The sequence below is a fragment of the Archocentrus centrarchus genome, chromosome 6 (assembly GCF_007364275.1).
Source record: "Archocentrus centrarchus isolate MPI-CPG fArcCen1 chromosome 6, fArcCen1, whole genome shotgun sequence".
Classification (NCBI taxonomy): Eukaryota; Metazoa; Chordata; class Actinopteri; order Cichliformes; family Cichlidae; genus Archocentrus; species Archocentrus centrarchus.
This window is the reverse complement of record NC_044351.1, coordinates 32659261-32681767: the sequence shown is the minus strand read 5'-3', so window position 1 is coordinate 32681767 and position 22507 is coordinate 32659261. Positions and strand designations below refer to the sequence as shown.

Here is a 22507-nt window from a genome sequence, read left to right as displayed (position 1 = left end):
TTTATCACTACCTGGTTTCACTCTTCACTTTTTGGTTTTTAAATGCCAAAAAAATAAAATAAATAATCTAGAAGTCAGACAAAATGAGGTTCTCAGTGTTCAGCTTTTAAAGTTGAGCCACTTTTTCAGCTCCGTGTTTTTATGCTGGGACTCTACAGTAGCTTTGCATGAGTGACAGTTCAAAAATAAGCCGTATTCATTTCATACTGAGCCATGGAGCAGCCCCTCAGTCCATCTACTGAAACAAGCCATTTTAGCACCTCTCCCTTTAGAAGCACGTTCTGATTGGCTGCTCCTGGCAAACAGAAGAAATGGTGCTTCTGCAGTCAGAGCCAAGGCTGAGTGCCACTGAGATGACACCACATCCCAAATCTGGCATACATATAGAAAATGAGAAACAAACAGACGCCTTCAAATTAAGGTGTATAAGAAAGACTCACTGCATGATAGAAAACTGAATCATATTTTAAAGTTTAATAACTAGACGGCATGTTTGACACAATAGTTCACAGCAGTGAATAGTAGATCATGTCGGGCTGGCCCAGTGATGGGCAGCATGGCACAATACAATCACTCAGGTCAGAACAATTCTGGCTGCATTTCCAGGTCAGTGTGTCAGATTTTTAAACACACTTAACTTTGCAACTGTATCATATCTGTATAAAGACAAAAATTTACATCCAAGAGAAAGAGGAAAGGAGTTCACTCTTCTGTGCCTGTAATTCAGCCTCTCCAAGCACCAAACCCGGTATCATGAACTTACTGAATCATGTAGGAAAGAAAGATGTTCCTGTGATTCACTGGACATACTGTAGGATGTACGCAGTCCTGATGTGCACCCAAAAAAAAACACAAAAAGAGATTTTATGTATACATAAATACAAATTCCAATAGTTTTTGCTACTTTCTGATGCAAACTGGAGAGTTAATTTCTATAAACCAGAGGAAAAAAAAAAAAAAGTTTAGGCTTTAAAAAGGTGATCCTGAACCATCTCCTAGTTATATTACTACAGGCTCCAGCTGCGGGGGGTGGGGGGGGGGGTGTTTGCAGCAGATTGCCGTCTCTCCCTTTACCCGTTTGATCCAGATGTTTCTTCCTGTTAAAAAGGGAATTCTTCCTCCCCACCATCGCCCAGTACCTTTTTCTTCAGGGATTGTCTGATTGGCATTTTAAAGTCTATAAAGTGTCCTTGGGTGTTTGAAAGGCGCTTACAAATAAAATGTATTATTTTTATAATATTGTAGTGGCTTTATAATATAAAGTGCCTCGAGTTGACCATTGTTGTGATACGTATGAAATTGACGTTTGACTGGAAAAATGCAGTATTCCAGATTTAGGCGGGAGGAGCCACCTCTAAATGAGGTGATAACCACCTACTAACAGGGTGACAAGAGGCACCATGTGTCCTGTGGGCATGTATGGGATTCAATGGGCTTTTCTGCTTGTTTGAGGAACGCAGTCTGACATTCTTGAAATTGCCTTTCTGCCTCTTTGAGCCTCCCAAAGATTTTCCTTGCTTAGTAAATCCAACCCTTAGGGTGCGCTTGGTAGATTTTCTGGTGCTTTTGCCATTTTGCGGGAGTTTTGTAAGCCAATAAAATTGTCATCATGAGACCTACTTGATCAGCGAAACTGATCAAATACAAATTTTTTAAATACCCAACCACCATCTGAGACGTACAGCTTTAGATGAAATTAAAAAGGCAGAATTTGTTTTTAAAAACCAGAGACTGGGGAGGATATGAATACAGTGTGTGCTTTAGCAGTTAGCTAGCTACAATACAGTCGAAGTAGTTTAGAAATCTCAATATTTTAATGAAAGGACACATGGATTTAGTTAAAGTCTTTGAGGCTCAACAATAAACTTCAATAGTTTTACTGTTAAATAAATTTAAAAATTCAATAATGCATTCGTCCTAAAAAACTAACTTTTCCTTGAACATTGTGGTAAAAAAAAAATATATATATTTGGCAGTCAGCATTCAGACAGGTGAGAAGTCAGTTCCTGTGTGCCAGTGTAAACTTTAATTACACCGTCAGAGCAAAGCAGTCTCCCTGCCAGCCGGCATCATGGTGAGAACAGCACTTTCTTGATGTAGTCCACAGTTGTCACATTGAGCAGCATGTTAACGTGCTCGTTACCTGGAAGTTCCATCAGTGTCACAGGGTGCTTCTGCTTTCCTACCCACCGTTTACACTGGAGGGCGCTGTGCAGGTTTACCGTCCCGTCCCCCGAGCCTAATGTCACTGTGGGATCCACGTCTGGGAACTTATCAGAGTACTGAAATGCTTCGGGTGTGGGAACACCTATGCCGTACAGACAGTGGACGGGCACGCCGGGGGGTGTGAAGTCCCGCACCAGCGACTCTGTGTCCTGCTGCATCATCCAGCCGTCTTCAAAATCAATGTCAGTGTAGAGGCGATGGTAGTCCTGCACAGTGTAGTTGGTGGTGGGGGTCTGGACCAAGACCTGGAAGTGGATGCACTTGTTCAGTTTGGTGACCTTTGATAAACCCTTATTCCTACAAAGTCATCATACGTCAACTGCGACCCATCGTCTCACTAACAAATTCTTGTGTCTAAAGTGGACCCACTGGTTCATTTCTACCTTCATATTTTTGTTCTTAGACTCGGCTAAAGAAGCTTTGCACGATTCAGTGATCCTCATTGATACTGGGCCTTTGTGCAGCCCTCAGTTGATGCACTGAAACAAGTCATTTTAACTCCTCTTCCTGTAAGGCCACCCTTCCATCCTCCATTAGCAAAGGAAGGTGTGGTTCTAGATGGACCACACACACAGACGCAGCTCTACATAATGTTCAACAGTTGTACATTTTTCTCAAATTTAAAGCTGCTTTGCCAACTGTTACTGTAAAGACGGGACAGACAGGGATGCATTTATGTCCGTCTCAGAGGAAAGAAAAATTAATGTCCATTTACAAACACAAACCTGATCTTTGGGCCAAGAGCTGGGAAAGGGAAACAGCCAGTTGGTGGAGACTGCCGAACGCTGCTGCGAGCGAATCCTGAGTGAGCTGATCACGGGGATGTGGTCATTATCACCTTTAAAAAAAAAAAAAAAGAAAAAAAAAAAAAAAGAAGGTAGAACAGAAAATAAGGGATAGACTTAAAGTCTCAGTCATATTATCATGGGTACTTAAAATCACAGAACTGCTTAAACACAGTTTCAGGTTATTTTTTTTGTAGGATACATTTACAGAGTCTGCTGCAGCTGTGTGCGGTGCAAATTTGGTGAACACATTTCTGAAGTAATGGAGCAGAGGAGCAAAGAGTGGAAGAGAGCTTAATCATCAATACATTGCCCTGGAAATACCAAATATCCTTTGTAAAACTTCAACTTCTATGTTTTGAAAAATATTTGCAGACTGAAGTTATGATATTCAAAGGTCCGGCTGCTCTTGGTTGCGTCATTGCTGGGCCGACTTTTTTTGCACAGCTGGGATTCTTGGTCTGCATCTTTGGCTGTTCGTACCATTTTGGGTCAGGATATCAGGCACAGAGTTGGTGTTTAGTCTGACCCACAAACATGCACATGTCTTTGTAATGCTGGTTAGTCTCTTACCGGAGAGGACAACACGTAAGGTCTTCACCACGCCGGCCCACGGAGCGCCGAGAGCAATGAAAGATTTGATGTATCGGTCTTTCCATGCCTGTGGCTGCTGGTTCAGGAAGTACAGAGTGTACAGGTTGCCCATGCTGTGAGCAATGAGCACCACGGGCCCACCAGCCTTCTCGGCCATCTCCTCAATCATTTGCTGCAGCCTTGAGAAATACTCTTTATTCTCATCTGAAGAGAGAATGGAGCAGATTACTACAAAAATTCCTCCATGCTGATGCAATTCCCAGTCTGTTAGGCAACTAAAATGCTTCCTGTTTTATTTAGACAGAAGAAGCTTTAGTATGAGAAGATGTAGACTGATGGTTAAAATATGGTACTCCTCAGGTTCCAAAGGGTTCTCACATCAATTTCTACCCAAGTCTACTTTTTTGGAAACCAAACCAAACACCCCAAAACTTTGGTCATATTCAGGGCATGAAAGCAGAAATGCAGTGCATGACAAATGTGTCAGCTGCTTTAAAAAAAAAAAAAAAAAAATGGTTCTTCAAAAATACCGGCTACTGTGCTTTATGTTTTTTTATTCCAATAAAGAGGCACATGATCCAGACACATGACAAGAGTTGTTATGAAATCACCTCATGAGAAAAATAAGGAAACTTCCCACCAATGAAAACCAAATATGCGAGTCATCACTTATTGACCACTGTAAGATCAGCAGATAACTGCAGATCATCCTGACTGCACACAGATGTTTCCAACACTGCGGTCACGAGCTCAGATTGCTAAATGCTCACCTTCATGATCCTGTGACCACAGCTGTAACAAGTTTTTATTGTTGGCCTTAAAGTAGTTCAAATATCACTTCCAAGAATTTAAGTGTTACTCAAGACACCACTATTTTTAAATAGTAAAATAGCACACTGCAGCTGCCAAATTGGTCGGTAAGTGCAATCCCAATTATGATAATTAAAATGGTGCTTTTATTGCACTATCACAGCACTCATCAGTTGTGAGATATTTTTTAATGTGCACCACTTTTCGCCGTCTCTGCTTAGTTTTGTGGGTGTGGTAGCTTACTGGGTGCTTTCCTCCAGTCATAGGGGGCTCCTTTGACATCGTCACCCCTCGTGTAGCCCCAGTCTACTAGAGCCTGCACTATGCTGAAGAAATACATGCCTGCAACACACACAGAAACATTCAGTATTAAATACAGCATCTCAGCAGCAGCTGCTCCATTTATCTTAGAGAGGAAGCATTTGGACATTCAGCGTGAGGACATCAGCTACTTCCGTTCTGTTGATAATGTGGGTGTTAAACTCACCCACACTGTGTTTGCTGGGATCCAGGTACTCCACTGAAAAAGTATCTCCGAACCCCGGGACGCGGATGTCTACACCTGGCGGGGAAGAGGTGGTGTGTGTGGTCCTGTTGTAGATCAACCTGCACACACAAACCGTGCACAATATTCAATTTGCCTCAGTTCTGCATCTGCGGTTAACCCCCCCCCCACCCCACACACACAGACACACACACACACACACACACACACACACACACACACACACACACACACACACACACACACACACACACACACACACACACACCTCATTTTAGGTCTCCCTCATCTGACGTCCTTATTTACGTGTGAGGTTTGTAGAAATCAAATGTGAGTAAAGGTTTGGTTTGACAAGCAGAAGTGAGTATCTGGAAATATGCCGAGCTATAAACACTACAGCTAGATTCAGTTATGTTCTGAAACTGTGCAAGTGATACCTCTTCCCCCTTACTTGGTTCAAACCTGCTATTAGTGACCCTTACAGTTTACTATAGAGGTAATGAGTCAAGGTACTATGCTGTAACCCAAACTGGCTCATTGTACCCTTGTTTCCTTTAAATGATACTCTGCACTACTCAACCCCACCCTGGACTAAGTATTTTATTGCACTTCTATAATATGTGTTATTGCACTTCTGTACATATACTGCTCCTGTTATCATATGCTCTTTTTCCTAAATCATTAGTCATGCACTTCTGGTTAGAAGCAATCTGCATTTTGTTGCACTGTACTGTGTGACATATGCAACAACAACGAATTTAATTTAATCTTTGCCTTTATTGGATAGAGTATTGAAGATAAACAGGAAAGTTTGGGGGGGGGGGGGGGGGGGGCATTAGTAAGGGGCTGAGAAGCAGAGTTTAGTATGAGAGTTGTGGCTGTGAAAAACTTGCCAAATCTTCTCTGCCAGTGCCGAATAGCTTATTCTGGTACTGACTCTTGTTTCAAGCTTCTGGTACCCCCGGTTCTGACTATCAGTCAATCTCAATGCACAAAGATGCATTAATCACCCTTTGCTGGCCTCTAGAACTTGCTGATTTAAAAAGAATAAAATATTATCTTATCTAAAGAAGACTGATAGTCAACCTGGCCATCAAACCCATCTTCCTCCTTTAACTTACAGAACCTCCAGGTATCTGCATGTCAGCATTTCTCCACAAAAGAACACACCAAGCATTACTTTGGATAGACAAATAAAGGTCTTTATGGTCAATGAAGAATACAAAAAAAAAAAAAAAAAAAATATGACACCAATAAACAGGAATCAATAACTCCGACACTGATACCCACCTAATGTTGTCTATCCAGCAGTCTATGGCTACAGGCACCAGCAGCTCCAGGTTGAGCCACAGTGTGAAAAAGGTCTCAGTCTTCTTGTAGCAGATGTAATGGACCACAGTGGATTTATTCAGCTTCGCCTCCAGCTGGTTTCCCAGATCCCCGGGAACTGCAATGAGCAACATTAACAATGACTCACATATTAGCAACACTGATCACCACTTAGCCTTTACAGAGACCGCTATCATGCACTTATGGAACCAGTCAGAGGCAGCGGAAATTACTCTCCTAAATCCCAAGACCTCATTCAGTGGAGGAAAGGATGGACTGCTGAAATGCAATCCGGTAATAGGTGTCAGTTAGCAAGCCCAGCAGAGCAGTCAGTTGCATTATGCTTGTAGCACATCTGACATGCAGTAATTTACTGGCTGCCCTTAAATTTTACAAATATTTTTAGATGTTCAGCTGCTACAGTTCAGCCTTCGGGCTGCTGCTGTCAGAGTTTTCATACAACATCACGGTGGCCTGTTCAGGGAAGGTTTGGAGAGTATTTTAGTTGGTGGATGAGCCATCAACTAGAATACAAGTATTGTTCCCATGCTCTCAAACCTTCCCTTCCTGTGACATTTTAATCAAAACTCTATGTGGCCATCACGGCAACAGTACATGTGTTTCTAATTTATGGCTATTCCATTAACTATAATACAAATAATTAAAATAAATAAATAAATACACCATTCTGTTAAAAGGAAGCCCAGTTTATTCACACACGCCAGATTGTGGCCATTATGGGACCATCACACATAGTTCATAACTGACATGGTGAATGTTAAGGGAGGAAACATCTGAAAACTGAGGCAAACCATGAGTGACCGCCACAGCAGATGACCCACCAGTTAAATGAGGGGAGAAAAAAGACAAAAAAAAAAAAAAAAAAACCCTGTCACAGCATCGCGAAAAATCTTATAGCTTCAGCCAGATGTCAGCTGCCATCATCGAAGACCAGGAGGAGTCTCCAAAATGCTAATGTGATATGGCAGATAAAGACTTGAGAGCACTGATCTGAACTAGAAACAGTAAGACCATTTGTGTGAAACTGTAGTAAGGAAGGGAAAGGAGGCAAAAATCCCCTTCTGACAAAAATAAAACCCAAAACAAGAACTGCTGCTGAGATGATAGTGGCTACAAATATCTCTTAAAGCTCTTGTCCTGGAGCCCAGTCCTCAGCTCGTGACAGGATGGCGGGCCTCTGTCTGGGGCCTCCCTCTTCTTTCTGCTGGGGTGGGCATGCAGTCATCATCGGGGCATGTGGCCTCCGGGCTCCAGTGCTTTTCTCCGTTTGCCTCTGGCTCTCTGGGGGCATTGTTGTAGCTTCTCTGGCTCTCACCCTCATTATCGAGTTTGATGACAGAGGGCCATGCTCAGAACCCTGGAAAGGTTTCAGCCTAATAAACTGAAGTCAGTACTGGTAGTGATTACACCTATGCCTTCATTACTGTCAGCTGTAAGGAGGACTACAGTACAGTCTAACAACAAGTACAAAACATGAAATGGAAAATTAGAATTTGACAACTAAAACCCATTTGATTTTTTTTTTTTAAAGTACAGTTAAAGGTTTCACGACCCGGAAAGGTCTGAGGAGAGACTCCCTCAGCGTCTGGAGGAGCTGATTGGCTGCTGCGTTAAGCGTCAAAGTTCTGTCATATGACCAGAGGACTGGGCTGTAAACAATTACCCTTAACACACACACACACACACACACACACACACGGTAGGTTTCAATCTTTACACAATCAACGTAATTGGTTAACTGTGTTTTCAGATATATGCAGATACCCGCTTTTTTTTCGTTATCATCCGACCGAGCTTCGTTCAAGAATCCAACAGTTTAAGGACGCCTCCCTTGAAGGCGAAATTAAACTCAGCATTTGCTGTCGGAAAATGTGTTCGAGTTTATTTTGATACAGCACAGATTTAATACTGAAATAAAATATTCTTTGATAATAATGTCGTAAACACCCGCAAATATTTTTCCGTTTTGGTTAATGATGACAATCAGACGGACAGGCCAAACAGTCACAAAAGTTGAAAATTAATCGAATCACCTGTAATATGTTGTAGCCGAATTAAAGACTAACCAAACAGTGAAATGTAAAATGTAGAGTTTGGTTTGTAGTTAAACATAATCGTTGATACACATAAGAAAAATGGAAATTTGTTCCTTTTTAAAATAGCCTTTGGTCGGCTTTCGAAATCGCCTGCTGCTGATGAGCTAGCTGACGATGACAGCAAGTTGTGTAATTATTTGACAACAGAAGACAGACTGAAGAGTAAACTCTGGAGAAAATACTTACTGAGGACGACCGGGGGTTTCGCAGGAGGACAGGACTTGTCGCCGACACATTTCCCCGCCGGTCTCCCGCTGCTACGAGCCGACAACAGCAACAATAAAAGCCCGACACAGAAGGCAGCTACCCGGTGCCAACCCGCCATGGCTCCTGATATCTCATAACCTGAAGAGCATAGTCCCTTCCTCGGTGTGTGCAGACCGCCTGCGTGCTTTCTCTAGTTTGCCGTTAAACCCCACAAGTCAGGATAAACTACCTCCGTCCACGATCACTCAACAAAAATAATCACGAGCTCGGGATTTTAACAGCGAGCGTGGTCCTGCCATAAATAGTTACCCGGTCAGAAAGCGTGTCCCCGCCCATCCTCAGGAGCGCGCAGAGGAGGAGGGGCCACGGCGCTCCTCTTTCAAAGTAAGAGCTTTCGCCCCTCTGAGCTAGCTACAAGGCTTTCTTTTCGTTCTGCATGTCAAGTAAATCCATTTTAATAATTTCAGGTTACATTATACCATGTGGATGATTACTTAGCTTAAACTATACACTACCAAAAGGCATGCCCCCATTCTATAATGCGCACTTGCTGTTCTGCCATGTTTTATTTAACAAAACTAAAAACTACAGATGAACATGAAGATCTTCCTCAGTAACAGAGGCTTTCATGTTCTTGTGAGTCAGTCCAACTCCAGCCTCTTAGATCACGTGGTTGTATCTGTCAGGTATGCAAGTTAGCTGAAGTATAGAAAGCCTGCAGTTTGCTCTTCTAATCGGTTTTGACTACAGACCAACACCATGTGAGAATGGATCCAGCAGAAATGTCTCAAAATGGTCTTTGTGACACATACATCTTAAACCAGGTGACCTCAATAGGTCACTTGATAGGATGGGCTAAGGTTTCAGTGGTTTCACCCAAAACCTCTGATGGTAATATCCTGCACCTTTTTTACAAACCTTGGCTCATGTGATGATACACATGAACAATAGTGAGTCAATGACCACCTCCAAGTGGACAACCCCCACTAGGGTTTAAATACCTGGGACTCTCCACCTTTTGGTTTTAGAACTGAAGAAGCCTCCTGAATAACAGCTGAAATATCTTCAAAAAACTGAAAGAAGTCCTTTTTTCAAGCTCCAGAAACACAGACGTCCTAAACAAATGGGTGCTACCTCATGTGGAGCCTTTGCATTAAAAACATGTGTCCTCACCCCAATACATGCAAGTGTATAACTGTAATGGAACAATAGTTTCATAAAAATGTTAATTGAAAAAAGAATATTATCCACTCAGCACATATATATGTGAAAGACAGACACGTAGCCTCTTTGTTACTTAATTTTATAGATTTTTCATCAACAAAAGAGGCCATAAACACACACACACACTCAGGGTGCAAATCACCATCACTCTCTTCCTGCAGACAGGTAACTCATTTTCCACCATTCAGTGTTCTGACATCCAAATATTTCCCTTGTAACTGCTGCTGATACAAGCTAACCTATGTTAGAAAAGACAAATCTTCTATCATTTGCACTGATAACTTGGAACTACATAAATAATCTGTTTCTTGCAGCTAGAATTCACTGGATTAAAATTTTAGTAGAATTCACTGGAGAATAATGTTTAAGATTACTGTAGAACACACCAAATGTCTACGCGCTACACTGTAACATCCTGAAATTATTAAAATAAATTTACTTCCAGAACAATATGATTACCTTTCTCCAGCATTCTCAGTTTATTGCGATGAATGAAGATCAGTAACATGAAGCTTGCAGAGTAATGAAAGCATTTACTTTGAAAGAGCAGCCGTGAGTTCCATCAAACACAGCGCGCTCCCTGCGAGGCACCGTATCTGGCTCCTCCTCCTCTGCGTGCTCTTGAGGACGGAACACACTTTCTGACAGGGGTAACAGTTTTGCCCTGCACTTCAGCTAGTCAGAAGTCATCATCAGCAGATGTTGTCTAGTGGTGAGATAAAGTCTGACTTTTGTTCTGGAACCAAACATGTGATCCGCACAGGTGGCCCTTAGTAACCCTAAATGCTGTAATTTTAAGGTGAAAAATTCGAATACGTGCTTACACAATGATCATTACTGATTAAAAAAAAAACATCTCAGTCTCAAAGGAAATAATGCAATAATACCACACAATAAAATGGCTCATATTTATTGGATCTTTATGCATGAACTTTGAAAATAATAATGATGATGTAACAGGACCACACAGATGACAACAACAAAATAAAACATCATTAAAATAAATCTGTTACTACATTTGTAATTACTGTGATTACTGCATTTCCACAATTACCACAAATTGTCACTATAATCATCGTCAGATGTAAGGTAACTAAATACGCAGCTTCAGAGCAGAAATAATCAGGTCAGGGTTAAAAACCCACACTGTCGAGTCAGCAGCGTTGAGTTTAGATAAAGTGGTCACGGCTATTTGCTAGAGGGAGTCATGGATAGATTCTCCCCCCAAGTCCATATTGGTTTGGAGCTGTTGCACCTACTTGAGATAACAGGAGATACTGTATTGATATTTGTTTTAAGCTTGATATTTGAACTGGCTCAAAAGTCATCTGCATAAGAATACAGCACTCTGTGTGGTTTCAAACCAAACTCTTAAATGCCTCAATTAAGTGTCAAATTTGACATTAACTTCGTTGGGCGTGTCTGATTTGCCATCCAGGATGTCCTGGATTTGGTTGAGCACCTTTTCATGGAACACCATATCGAGATGTAACAGGCCTCTGAACTCTGTGACGTGAACGGGCTTCTCCTGCTTCCCCACCCAGCGTTTGCATAGACTCATGCTCATTGTGTCCACTGTGCCGTCTCCATCGGCATAAACAAAGTCCACTGGGTCCCCGTTGGGAAATTCCTCGTTATAAATGTTTGTTACAGCAGTTGGAAGGCCCATGCCATACATGCACCACACCTCAACGCCAGGTGGGTGGAGATCACTGGTGAGGTTCTTGGTGTCCTCCCACATGTACCTGGAAACAACAAGAGGGCATTCAGCAGCTTTTGGTAATCAAGACTGTAAAACAAACAACAAAGCTGTTTCTTACCATCCGTCCTCACTATCGATGTCTTTGAAAAACTGTTGGTAGTCCTTTTTAGTGTAGTTAAAGGTCGGCGTGGAGATGAATACGTGATCACTTGGCCAGACATCCTCTACTGGCAGCATCCAGAGATTGGTCATTACCATCCTCTGCAACTCGCGAATATTGAGGTTCGAAATCATTGAGATGCCGTCATTTACACCTGTAACGAGTTTCAGGTTCATGTCCGCTTCTTGCCCCTGATATTCTATTCTGTTCTGCACACTTTTATCATTACCTGAAGCCAGGACTCTGAGTACTTTTACTGCACCTCCCCATGGTGCTCCAAGAGAAATGAAGCCCCTGATGTATTTGTCTTTCCAGGCTTGAGGTTGGTGGTTGAGGAAGTAGAGGACGTAGTGGCATCCCATGCTGTGCCCCAGCAGGTAAACGGGCTCCTGGTACTGGTTGTACATCTCCTCGACCAGGTTTTGCAGCTTTGTTAAGTACTCTGCATTCTCATCTGTGTGGAGGGATGAGGGAAAACAAAAAGGCTGCAGGCTCATGGCAAGAACTTTAACGAGTGTACGTATAAGTCATTATGTAGTGTAATTAGAATTTGGCAGCACCAGATTTACTCACAGGCATTATGTTCATTGAAACTACAGAGGTCATTTTAGAGTTTTTAGGTGCTCTAAAAGCAAATCCATGCCCCCCTCTAGGGTTAATTCTTCACTCAGCAAGACATAGCTGGTTCTACTTTGAGGCTGTGAACAGTTTGGTTGGCAAAATTAACTCCAATTTATACCCTCTGCCAATTAAGATTTTATATATAAGGACATAATAAAAAAATGAAGCCAAAATGCAGACGCAGTGTGTGGAAAACTAAGTACACCCTTCCTGCTTCCAGAGGAATTCAGAGGACAATTAGCAGAAAGGTGCTGATAATCAAACGCATTTGATTAAGTGACCGTCGTATTGTGAGGGTGCGCTGGGAACGTCTGGCAGAAGCCCCAGTCCGGGAGATCTTCAACTCCCACCTCCGGCAGAACTTCGACAACATTCCGAGGGAGGCTGAGGACATTGAGTCCGAATGGACCATGTTCCGCACCTCCATTGTTGAGGCTGCTGCTCAGAGCTGTGGTTGCAAGGTGGTTGGCGCCTGTAGTGGTGGTAACCCCCGAACCAGATGGCGGTCACCGGAGGTGAAGGGAGCCATCAAGCTGAAGAAAGAGTCCTATCGGGCTTGGTTAGCCTGTGGGACTCCAGAGGCAGCTGACAGGTATCGGCAGGCCAAGCAGAATGCAGCTCGGGCAGTGGCCGAAGCAAAAACTCGGGTGTGGGAGGAGTTCGGTGAGGCTATGGAAAAAGACTTTCGGATGGCATTGAAGCGATTCTGGCAAACCATCAGGCGACTCAGGAGGGGAAAGCAGTGCTCCACTCACACGGTTTATAGTGCGGGTGGGGTGCTGCTGACTTCAACTGAGGCTATAGTCGGACGGTGGAAAGAATACTTCGAGGACCTCCTGAATCCCACTGACACGCCTTCTGTAGTGGAAGCAGAGTCTGGGGACGAGGGAGATGACTTGAACATCACTGGGGGTGAGGTCACTGAGGTGGTTAAACAACTCCTTGGTGGCAGGGCCCCTGGGGTGGATGAGATTCGCCCTGAGTTCCTGAAGGCTCTGGATGTTGTAGGGCCGTCTTGGTTGACATGCCTCTGCAACATTGCGTGGAGATCTGGGTCAGTGCCATTGGATTGGCAGACCGGGGTGGTGGTCCCCATCTTTAAGAAGGGAGACCGGAGGGTGTGCTCCAACTTTCGGGGATCACACTCCTCAGCCTCCCTGGTAAGGTCTATGCCAGGGTGCTGGAAAGGAGGGTCCATCTGTTAGTCGAACCTCGGATTCAGGAGGAACAATGCGGTTTTCGTCCTGGTTGCGGAACGCTGGACCAGCTGTTTATCCTCTCAAGGACATTCTAGTGTGCGTGGGAGTTTGCCCAACCAGTCTACATGTGCTTTGTGGACTTGGAGAAGGCATTCGACCGTGTCCCTCGGGGTATCCTTTGGGAGGTCCTGCGGGAGTATGGGGTGTCTGGCCTGTTGTTGCGGGCCATTCAACCTCTGTACAACCGCAGTGAGAGCTTGGTCCATATAGCCGGTAATAAGTCGGATTCGTTTCCTGTGGGTATTGGACTCCGTCAGGCTGCCCTTTGTCACCGATTCTGTTCATAATTTTTATGGACAGAATTTCTAGGCGTAGCCAGGTGGCGGAAGGCTTCTTCCTTGGTGGCCTCAGAGTCTCATCTCTGCTTTTTGCAGATGATGCGGTCCTGCTGGCTTCATCAGGGGGTGGCCTCCAGCTCGCAGTGGAACGGTTCGCAGCCAAGTGTGAAGTGGCCAGCATGAGAATCAGCACCTCTAAGTCTGAGGCCATGGTCCTCAGCCAGAAAAGGGTGGAGTGCCCTCTCCGGCTCAGGAACGGAGGAGGAGTTCAAGTATCTCGGGGTCTTGCTCACGAGTGATGGGAGAAGGGAGCGGGAGATCGACAGACGGATCGGGGCTGCTTCTGCAGTGATGCGGACGCTGCACCGGTCTGTCGTGGTGAAGAGGGAGCTTAGTGTAAAAGCGAGGCTCTTGATTTACTGGTCAATCTAAGTTCCTACCCTCACCTATGGTCACGAGCTTTGGGTAGTGACCGAAAGAATAACATCACGAATACAAGCGGCAGAAATGAGTTTCCTTCGAAGGGTGGCTGGCCTCTCCCTTAGAGATAAGGTGAGGAGTGCGGCCATCCGGGAGAGGCTCAGAGTAGAGCGGCTGCTCCTCCACACCACAGCCAGTTGAAGTGGCTCGGGCATCTGATTAGGATGCATCCTGGCCGCCTCTTGGGTGAGGTGTTCCGGGCATGTCCCACCGGGAGGAGGCCCCGTGGTAGACCCAGGACACGCTGGAGAGATTATATCTCTCGGCTGGTCTGGGAACGCCTTGGGGTCCCCCTGGATGAGCTGGAGGAGGTGGCTGGGGAGAGGGAAGCCTGGGCTTCTCTGCTTAGGCTCCTGCCCCCACAACCCGGCCCCGGATAAGTGGAAGAGAATGGATGGATGGATGGATGGATGGACCATCAGCAAGTGTGAGCACCTTAATACATGCAGATGTTTAGACAGTTTGCTTGTCCGGAGCATTCAGGTTTGTGTTAACACAACATCAAGGAAGGAAGACATCAGCAACGATCTCAGAGAAGCAACTGTTGCTGCCTCTCAGTCTAGGAAGGTTAATAAACAGTTCCAAACAGTTTGAAGTCCATCATTCTACAATGGAAAACATTCAGGACCACTGCCAATCTTTTCACCCTAAGAGCTACATCACAGACTCTACAGGTCTCAGTTAGCATGTTCAGAAAAACTCTGAACACCTAGGGCTTGATTGGAAGAGTTGGGTCGAAAAAGCTGCTTCTTGGCAGCACAGCTTAGATTTGTAAAACTGCATTTGTTCAAAGCACAAGACCTCTGGAACAATGTCCTTTGGACAGACAAGATGATAGTGGTAATGTTTGGCCATAATGTACAGCACCAAATTTGGCTAAAACCAAACACAGCATATCAGCACAAACTCCTCACACTAGGCTGTCAGTAACAGTGGTGGTGGTGTTGTTTGGGGGGGGGGGGGGGTAATTTGGGGTTGTTTTGCAGCCACAGGACCTGGGCACCTTGCAGTCTTTGAGTCGACCATGAACTTTTCTGTATGCCAAAGTATCCTAGAGTCAAATGTCAAAGACCCGTCAAAGTCCAGACCTCAACCTGATTAAAAGGCTGGGACCTTATAAGAGCTGTGCATAAACAAACACCTGCAAACCTCAATGAACTGAAGCAGCGTTGTAAAGAATAAAGAAGAGTGGGTCAAAATTCCTCCACGATGATGTGAGAGACTCATACTTCAAGTTATTGCTGCTACAAGATACTGAATCATGGGGGGTGCTTAGTTTTAAACAGAACTGCATAGGTTCCTGAGAAAACCTCACATGACTGTAAACATACATATGCATATGTTCCCATTGCATCGTCTTTTTATTTATATAAACTAGATAAGCTAGTTATCTGTAAGGTACGAGGAAGCACATCTCAAGTAATGTGACTTTAATTTATAATTCTATAAAAACATCAATTGATCTTGTTTAGTAAAGCAAGTTTTTTTTTTATATAATTTAAGCCCACACAGGACTCTGCCTTTTACCATCTGAACCTTTTTTATACTTCTAAGCAAACACATGCAAGGCACCAGGCTGCTTCTCTTAACATAAAAATAATACAGCTATTAAATGTATGCTGGCTATAAACTGCAGAAAGCTTTATAATTAACCCGTGACACTGTGAATGTGTAGTTTCCAGACTTACTCGGAGCTAATCTCCAATCGTACGGTGCTCCACGAATGGTCTCATTTCGGATGTAGCCCACGCTGACCAACTGTTCTACCATGGTGTAAAAGTAACCTTCAAAGAATGGCAACACAATCAATTTAAGAGTCCCAATCCAAAGCATGTAGTGAGCATCTTTGGTAAACTGCTTTATATTTTTGCCTTCGTGAAATCATTAAGCATTTCTCTGTTACTCAGTGTAGAAATGCATGAAGATGACAGAATCTGATCCCCCAAATTTACCAATACAGATTTGTTTTTCTCACCAGCCAGCCTGTTATAGTCAAGATATTCAATGGAATAGGTCTGCCCAAATCCAGGCACTCGCACCTGCACCCCCAGTGAGTTGGTTGACTGCCGAGTTGTCCTGTTGTAAATGAGTCTGGGGGGGAGGAGAAAGCATAAACAGTGTAATCAGTAGGGTAAAGTGTTTCCCTTGGCTCTCCTACAGTGAAGTAAAGGCTCAAAGGTGTTGTTAGGCTGCTTGAAAGCGGATGATGAGGGCAGTGTTACCTGATGTTATCGATCCAGCAGTTCACACCGATGGGCATGAACATGTTGAGGTTGATCCACAGCGGGAACCAGTGCTCGCTTTTCTTGTAGCACAACCAGTGGACCAGCGACGGCTTGTCTATTTTGGCTTCCAGACGGTTCCCCAAGCTCCCGGGTACTGAGAGCATGGACGCATGAAAACAGATCAGTGGATCAAAATATTAATTATGCTGCAGGAAAATGTGGACTTCACAGACTTTAAACAACTGTCATGACTCAGTGATGTAAATCATGTTTTTACAGGTCAGTAGAGGGAGACAGAGCCTCTCCAGGGAGTCATGGAGCTTGTTCATTATTTAAAGCTGTAACAACGGGTTGTATGAAGGGGCCATTAAGGTCCCAAAATAAATATTTCTAAACCTAGAGTACTAGATTTTATCACGTGATGAAAGCTCAACAATTTGTGTGTTTGTGTGCATGAATATGTATGTTCTTTTTGCTGAAATCTTACTAACTTTATTTTATTTTGTTAGGTTTTGTGTTTTATTTATTACAGCTGCTGCAGCCATAATACCATGTAAGAATTATCCATACACATACACCCTCTTACCCTTTTATTTTTTCTTTTAATATATACTTTAAAAAAAAATGATACCATTTCTGTCATCATATTGATCACAGTTGCTCTCCCCTTAATAGAGCTGCCTTGCTATGGGGGGGGGGGGGGGGGCTCAGATTAGATGTTGATGAGATCCTTTCCTGCCACATTACTGAGTATTATAATTTAGTCTGGACATAAAAACTAACAAGAGTTTATCTAATGCTGTCATATAAATGGTCTCATTTGCACCTAAAGTGGGAAACCTCTGCACAAGTTGGGAAGGTCTATTTTTTGGTCACAAAATAGTTCTGGATGGCTTTGCAGTTTGGAAAAAATTATATAAAAATGTACGATGTGTGGAGTTTGCACGTTCTCCCCGTTCTCCGGTTTCCTCCCGCAGTCCAAAGACAGGCCAATTAACTGGGGTTAATTGGCATATTCTAAATTGGCCTGAAACTAGCAGCTGAGGGTAAAGCCATCAGGAAAGTGTTTATTAATGTCACAGTGCAAGGGGACCTGAGGGCTGTTTTCCCTGTAGCCACAGGAGTCACTAAAAAGAAGGCACTTCCATGTTGGCATTCCTTATCAGATCCAGAGCATATGTCCACTTTTTATCCTACCTATGAAAACAGGAGTTCTGCATTGATTACTCATATTTAAACAGGGTCTGATCTTTTGTGGACTTCCCATTGTTTCAGTTTCCACCAATTTTCTGGCACCCCTGTGTCCCATCAACTATTGTTAATAAGCTAATTTTCCTGGTGACTACAGACTACAGACCTGTGGCACTGACTTCTGTGGTCATGAAGTCATTTGAGCGTCTGGTGCTGTCCCACCTCAAGTCCCTCACAGCCCCCCTTCTGGACCCCCTGCAGTTTGCCTACAGAGCCAACAGGTCTGTGGACGACGCCATCAACCTGACTCTGCACTTCATCCTACAGCATCTGGACTCCCAGGGAACCTACGCCAGGATCCTGTTTGTGGACTTCAGCTCTGCCTTCAACACCATCATCCCTGATCTCCTCCAAGAAAAGCTGTCCCAGATGAACGTGCCTGATCCCATCTGCAGGTGGATCACTGACTTCCTGACGAACAGGAAGCAGCACGTGAGGCTGGGGAAGAATGTCTCGGACTCCCGGACCATCAGCACTGGCACTCCTCAGGGCTGTGTCCTCTCTCCTCTGCTCTTCTCCCTGTATACCAACTGCTGCACCTCTGACCACCAGTCTGTCAAGCTTATTAAGTTTGCAGACGACATGACTCTCATCGGACTCATCTCAGACGGGGACGAGTCGGCCTACAGGATGGAGGTCAAACGTCTGGTGTCCTGGTGCAGCCACAATAACCTGGTACTGAACGCCCAGAAGACAGTGGAGATTATAGTGGACTTTAGGAAGCACACAGCCCCTCTACCCTCCATCATCCTGACTGACACCCCCATCACCACAGTGGACTCTTCTCGCTTCCTGGGAACTACCATCACCCAGGACCTCAAGTGGGAGCCCACCATCACCTCTGTCATCAAAAAGGCCCAGCAGAGGATGTACTTCCTGCGGCAGTTGAAGAAATTCAACTTGCCAGTAAGGACCATGGTGCAGTTCTATACTGCCATCATTGAGTCCATCCTCACCTCCTCCATCACTGTGTGGTACGCTGGAGCCACCACTAGGGACAAACAGAGACTACAGCGCGTTGTGCACTCTGCTGAGAAGGTGATTGGCTGTAACCTCCCATCTCTCCAGGACCTGTACACCTCCAGGACACTGGGGCGTGCAGGTCGGATCACAGCCGACCACTCTCACCCTGGGCACAGACTTTTTGACCCTCTCCCCTCAGGCAGGAGGCTACGGTCCATACGGACCAGAACCTCCCGCCATAAGAACAGTTTCTTCCCCTCTGCTGTTGGACTCATGAACAATTACCCTAAGACTGTTACTACCACCCTCCACAAACGCTGATGACCCTATGTCTATGCACCTGTCTGACTGCACTGATGTACATATTAGTGGAATATAGTCTACATTCTTCTATCTTTTAATTAGTCTCTGCACTGTATATTTTGTAATTTTGTAATATTGTGCTATAGTTATAGCTCTAATATCTCTGTATATTTGCAATTTGTATACTTGTATATTGTCTTATAGTTTTTATACTTATTTGTTTCTTTCTGTAAGCACGAAGTACCGCAGCAATTTCCTAATGCTGTGAACCTGTTCACCCATATGGCAATAAAAACCTTCTGATTCTGATTCTGATTCTGGTGATAATTTTAGTGTTTTCCCAGGTTTTCCTTTGATTACTGCATTTGCCTAATCCCTGTTTCTACTGTGGGAATTTTGTTTTTGAGGACTATGCCTTTGTCTGCACCTTGCTGTCTTGTTCGCTTCATGAAATGTCTGCCTGTGTCTGAACCCCCACTTTGCATCTTAAAACAAGGACAGCAAGCAACAGCCTCCATCAGACGGCACCTGCAGCTCCCCCATCATTACTCTCATAATGATGGGAAAGGAATTTGGATAGTTTCCACATTTCTGGGATGACTTGATTGAACGGCCCTACAGACTCAGACTTGGCCCCATCCCAAAATATTTTTTCAGCCACTCTGTTGCTGATTAACTTTTGTGGTTTTGTAAAATCATCTCATTACATCACCTGGCCTCACTGAATTTTCAGGTCATGGACGGCCCGCCAGACCCTCTCCTGTAAATTCATCATTAATTTACTGAGAATTTTCCACAACAATTGATTATTTGGTTTGGAAAAATGTAGGAAATACTGAGAAATGCCAATGCAAGTCATAATTGAAGTCATAATCTAACAGTGTGAGCAAAAAGAGGAGTGAAGTGGGCCATAAAGAGGGATCAAAAGCCCTCTTTTCCTTTTTGAACTGCATCCTTTTTGTGTTGTGGATTATTGGAAGGCTGGGATTGCTCTCTTAAAGACAAATGTGAAAACACCCTGAGTGAAAACCCCAGAGCCCCACACTCCAGAGCAGGACGCTGTCTCATCCAGGTAGCTGCAGGGTTAACCCTGGGTTTTCTGTACCAGGGTACACTGCTATGGTAACTTGTCCTGCAGGCCCAACCTGCTCTGGAGCAGATTACATTCTAAAATATAGACCAACAGGTATGAAATCGCTGTCTATGAGCCAATCAGTGCCCTAGAAGATCCCTCAGACTTCTGTTCATGGATAGCAGGAGGGTCTTTAAGAGTGTCTGAAGTGGTTTTCCCCAATGAGCACAGGTAACAAATCTACATTCTTAGACAAAACTTTATTGCTTTATGTTTTTTTTCCTGTTGGCTCCAAGCAATTTTAAAACAGTTTCATTGTTATTTACACTCTAATGATCTCAAAATTGGGCACCTAGTTGTGCTTGTGGACCTTATATCAAATTTGCAAACTGAAATTGGAAAGAGAACTGGGTGTAAAAATTTCTGAAGATTGAACGGTTGCATATTTGGAGAACACAACATTCAACGACATGAGCGAATTCTCGCGATAGCACAAATATGTGAATATTGTCCCTATCTCACAATGGTAAAGAAGCTTACTAAAAATTCCTGGATCCAGATGGTGATCCGGATCATCACCAAAATGTAAACAATCGTTCCTTCTGCCAACCCTAACAACTCCAGAAATTTTAATCAAAATCCGTTCTTAATTTTCCTGCTAACAGACAAACAGATGAACGTGACCGAAAACATAACCTCCGCATCTAACTATCTATATCTGACTGGAAACTGAGAATTTTTTCATGAAAATTAAAAGGGATGGGGATTTCTGGAGGTAGCGAGGAAGGATGTATATCCTAAATTATAAGTAGAGAATTAATGGCCTTTGAGCTGGAGCATAGAGAGTTATGCAAAGCCCAGTCACTGAACCACAACTCTAAGGCTTTGTGTAAGCCCCTGATTAGGTACACAGTCAAATAGCCTGCAGGGTCAAATGTACAGAGTGCAGTGTGTGGGCTCACTCATGGCCTCAAAACACACATACAGCTTATCCTCCCCACAGCCCCACTCACTGCACTGTGCTTTTGCCCTGCATGTTCACAAATTGATGCACAATCAAAAAGGCTTTGTCAAAATGATACAGTTTAATCTTCCATACTTATATGGACTAAATGAAACTCGGCCCACCCTGTACTTACCGATAATGAGTGGAGGAGTGCTGTTGTTTGGTACTTTAGGTTTGGCTGGGGGAGGAAAGACAACGTTGACGATCCAGAAACCTGAGGAGTGATGAAGCCCCAGCAGAAAAACAAGCAGCAGCACCGAGCTCACGTATCCTGCGGATCCCATCTTTCCCTTCGGGCAGCTGCGGCGCTTGGGACGGAGCTCTGCCTCGGCTTGTGCGCTGCAGCTGGAGGAGGACGCAGAGGCGGGCCAGCCGGACAGAAAACACGCGAGGTCACACCAGAGGAAACCTTGTGTTTACCATATCCTAAGTAAAAAGTACACCTACTCGTCCTGGGCTGCTCAGTGCTGGGAAAAGCACGTTTGTTTGGCCGCTTAGTGGCATGCGGGGACAAATGAAACGTGTACAGTGCGGGTACACTGCCCTATTGATTCCTCCTGTGTGTGTTTATTTACGCAGCAGAAAGTAAATGATTGACAAAGATGCGTTTTCTTCTAAGTGGGGGGAAGAGAGAAGAAAGAATCTGATTTAATTAAAATGTTCTTAAATCTAAATTTTTTCAAATGAAAATGATTAAAGCAGACGTGAAGTCTGCAGGAGTGAACTTATTTACTTCCACTTCACAGTCCAGCTGTGAGTCTGCGCACAGAGATTTTTAAAAAGGCTCAAAATGGTTTTATATCATTCATAAGAGATGTTTGACAGATTATAGATCAACAAATTATTAATAACAGTATGCCAAAAAAAAAGATTATTAAACTGTTGTATACAATTGTGTTTGCCTTGTTAAAGTCATAACGACATCAGAAACTACCAAAATGACCCTGACCAAAAGTTTACATAACCCTAGCTCTTAATCCGTGTATTGCCTCCTTTAACATCAATGACAACTTGGAAGTCTTTTGTGGTAGCTGATGGATGAGATCCTTTATTTGGTCATGCCCAGAGCTTCAGTGCCTCCAGTTCCTGTAAATTCTCTCCAAAGCGGCTCAATGATATTGAGGTCAGGACACTGAGATGGCCACTCCAGAGCCTGTTGTAACCAATGACAGGTTGACTTGGCCCTGTGTTTTTGGATCATGTTGGAGCGTCCAAGTGCGTCCCATGCACAACTTCCAGGCTGAGTGCAAATGTTCCTCAAGTATTTTCTAATAAAATGTTGCATTCATTTTGCCATCAAGTTTGACCAAGTTCCTGTGGGTGTGCAGCTCACACATCCCCAAAAACATCAGCAATCCACCTCCGTGTTTCACAGCAGGGATGGTGTACT

General features: G+C 44.0%; 2 protein-coding genes across 2 annotated transcripts; both read right to left on the bottom strand.

Annotated features, from left to right (window-relative positions):
* Positions 1-459: 459 nt before the first annotated feature.
* pla2g15 (phospholipase A2, group XV) lies at positions 460-8894 on the bottom strand. The gene is made up of 7 exons (XM_030732119.1): positions 8553-8894; positions 6211-6367; positions 4903-5021; positions 4659-4757; positions 3585-3809; positions 2952-3064; positions 460-2471 (listed from the first exon to the last, which is right to left on the bottom strand). Exons 1-7 carry the CDS (start codon positions 8689-8691, stop codon positions 2070-2072), a joined length of 1254 nt encoding a protein of 417 aa, XP_030587979.1. The 5' UTR covers positions 8692-8894; the 3' UTR covers positions 460-2069.
* Positions 8895-10693: 1799 nt separating this feature from the next.
* On the bottom strand, positions 10694-21641 carry lcat (lecithin-cholesterol acyltransferase). The gene is made up of 7 exons (XM_030731789.1): positions 21251-21641; positions 16520-16676; positions 16273-16388; positions 15986-16081; positions 11889-12113; positions 11618-11813; positions 10694-11542 (listed from the first exon to the last, which is right to left on the bottom strand). Exons 1-7 carry the CDS (start codon positions 21399-21401, stop codon positions 11182-11184), a joined length of 1302 nt encoding a protein of 433 aa, XP_030587649.1. The 5' UTR covers positions 21402-21641; the 3' UTR covers positions 10694-11181.
* Between the last annotated feature and the right edge of the window lie 866 nt (positions 21642-22507).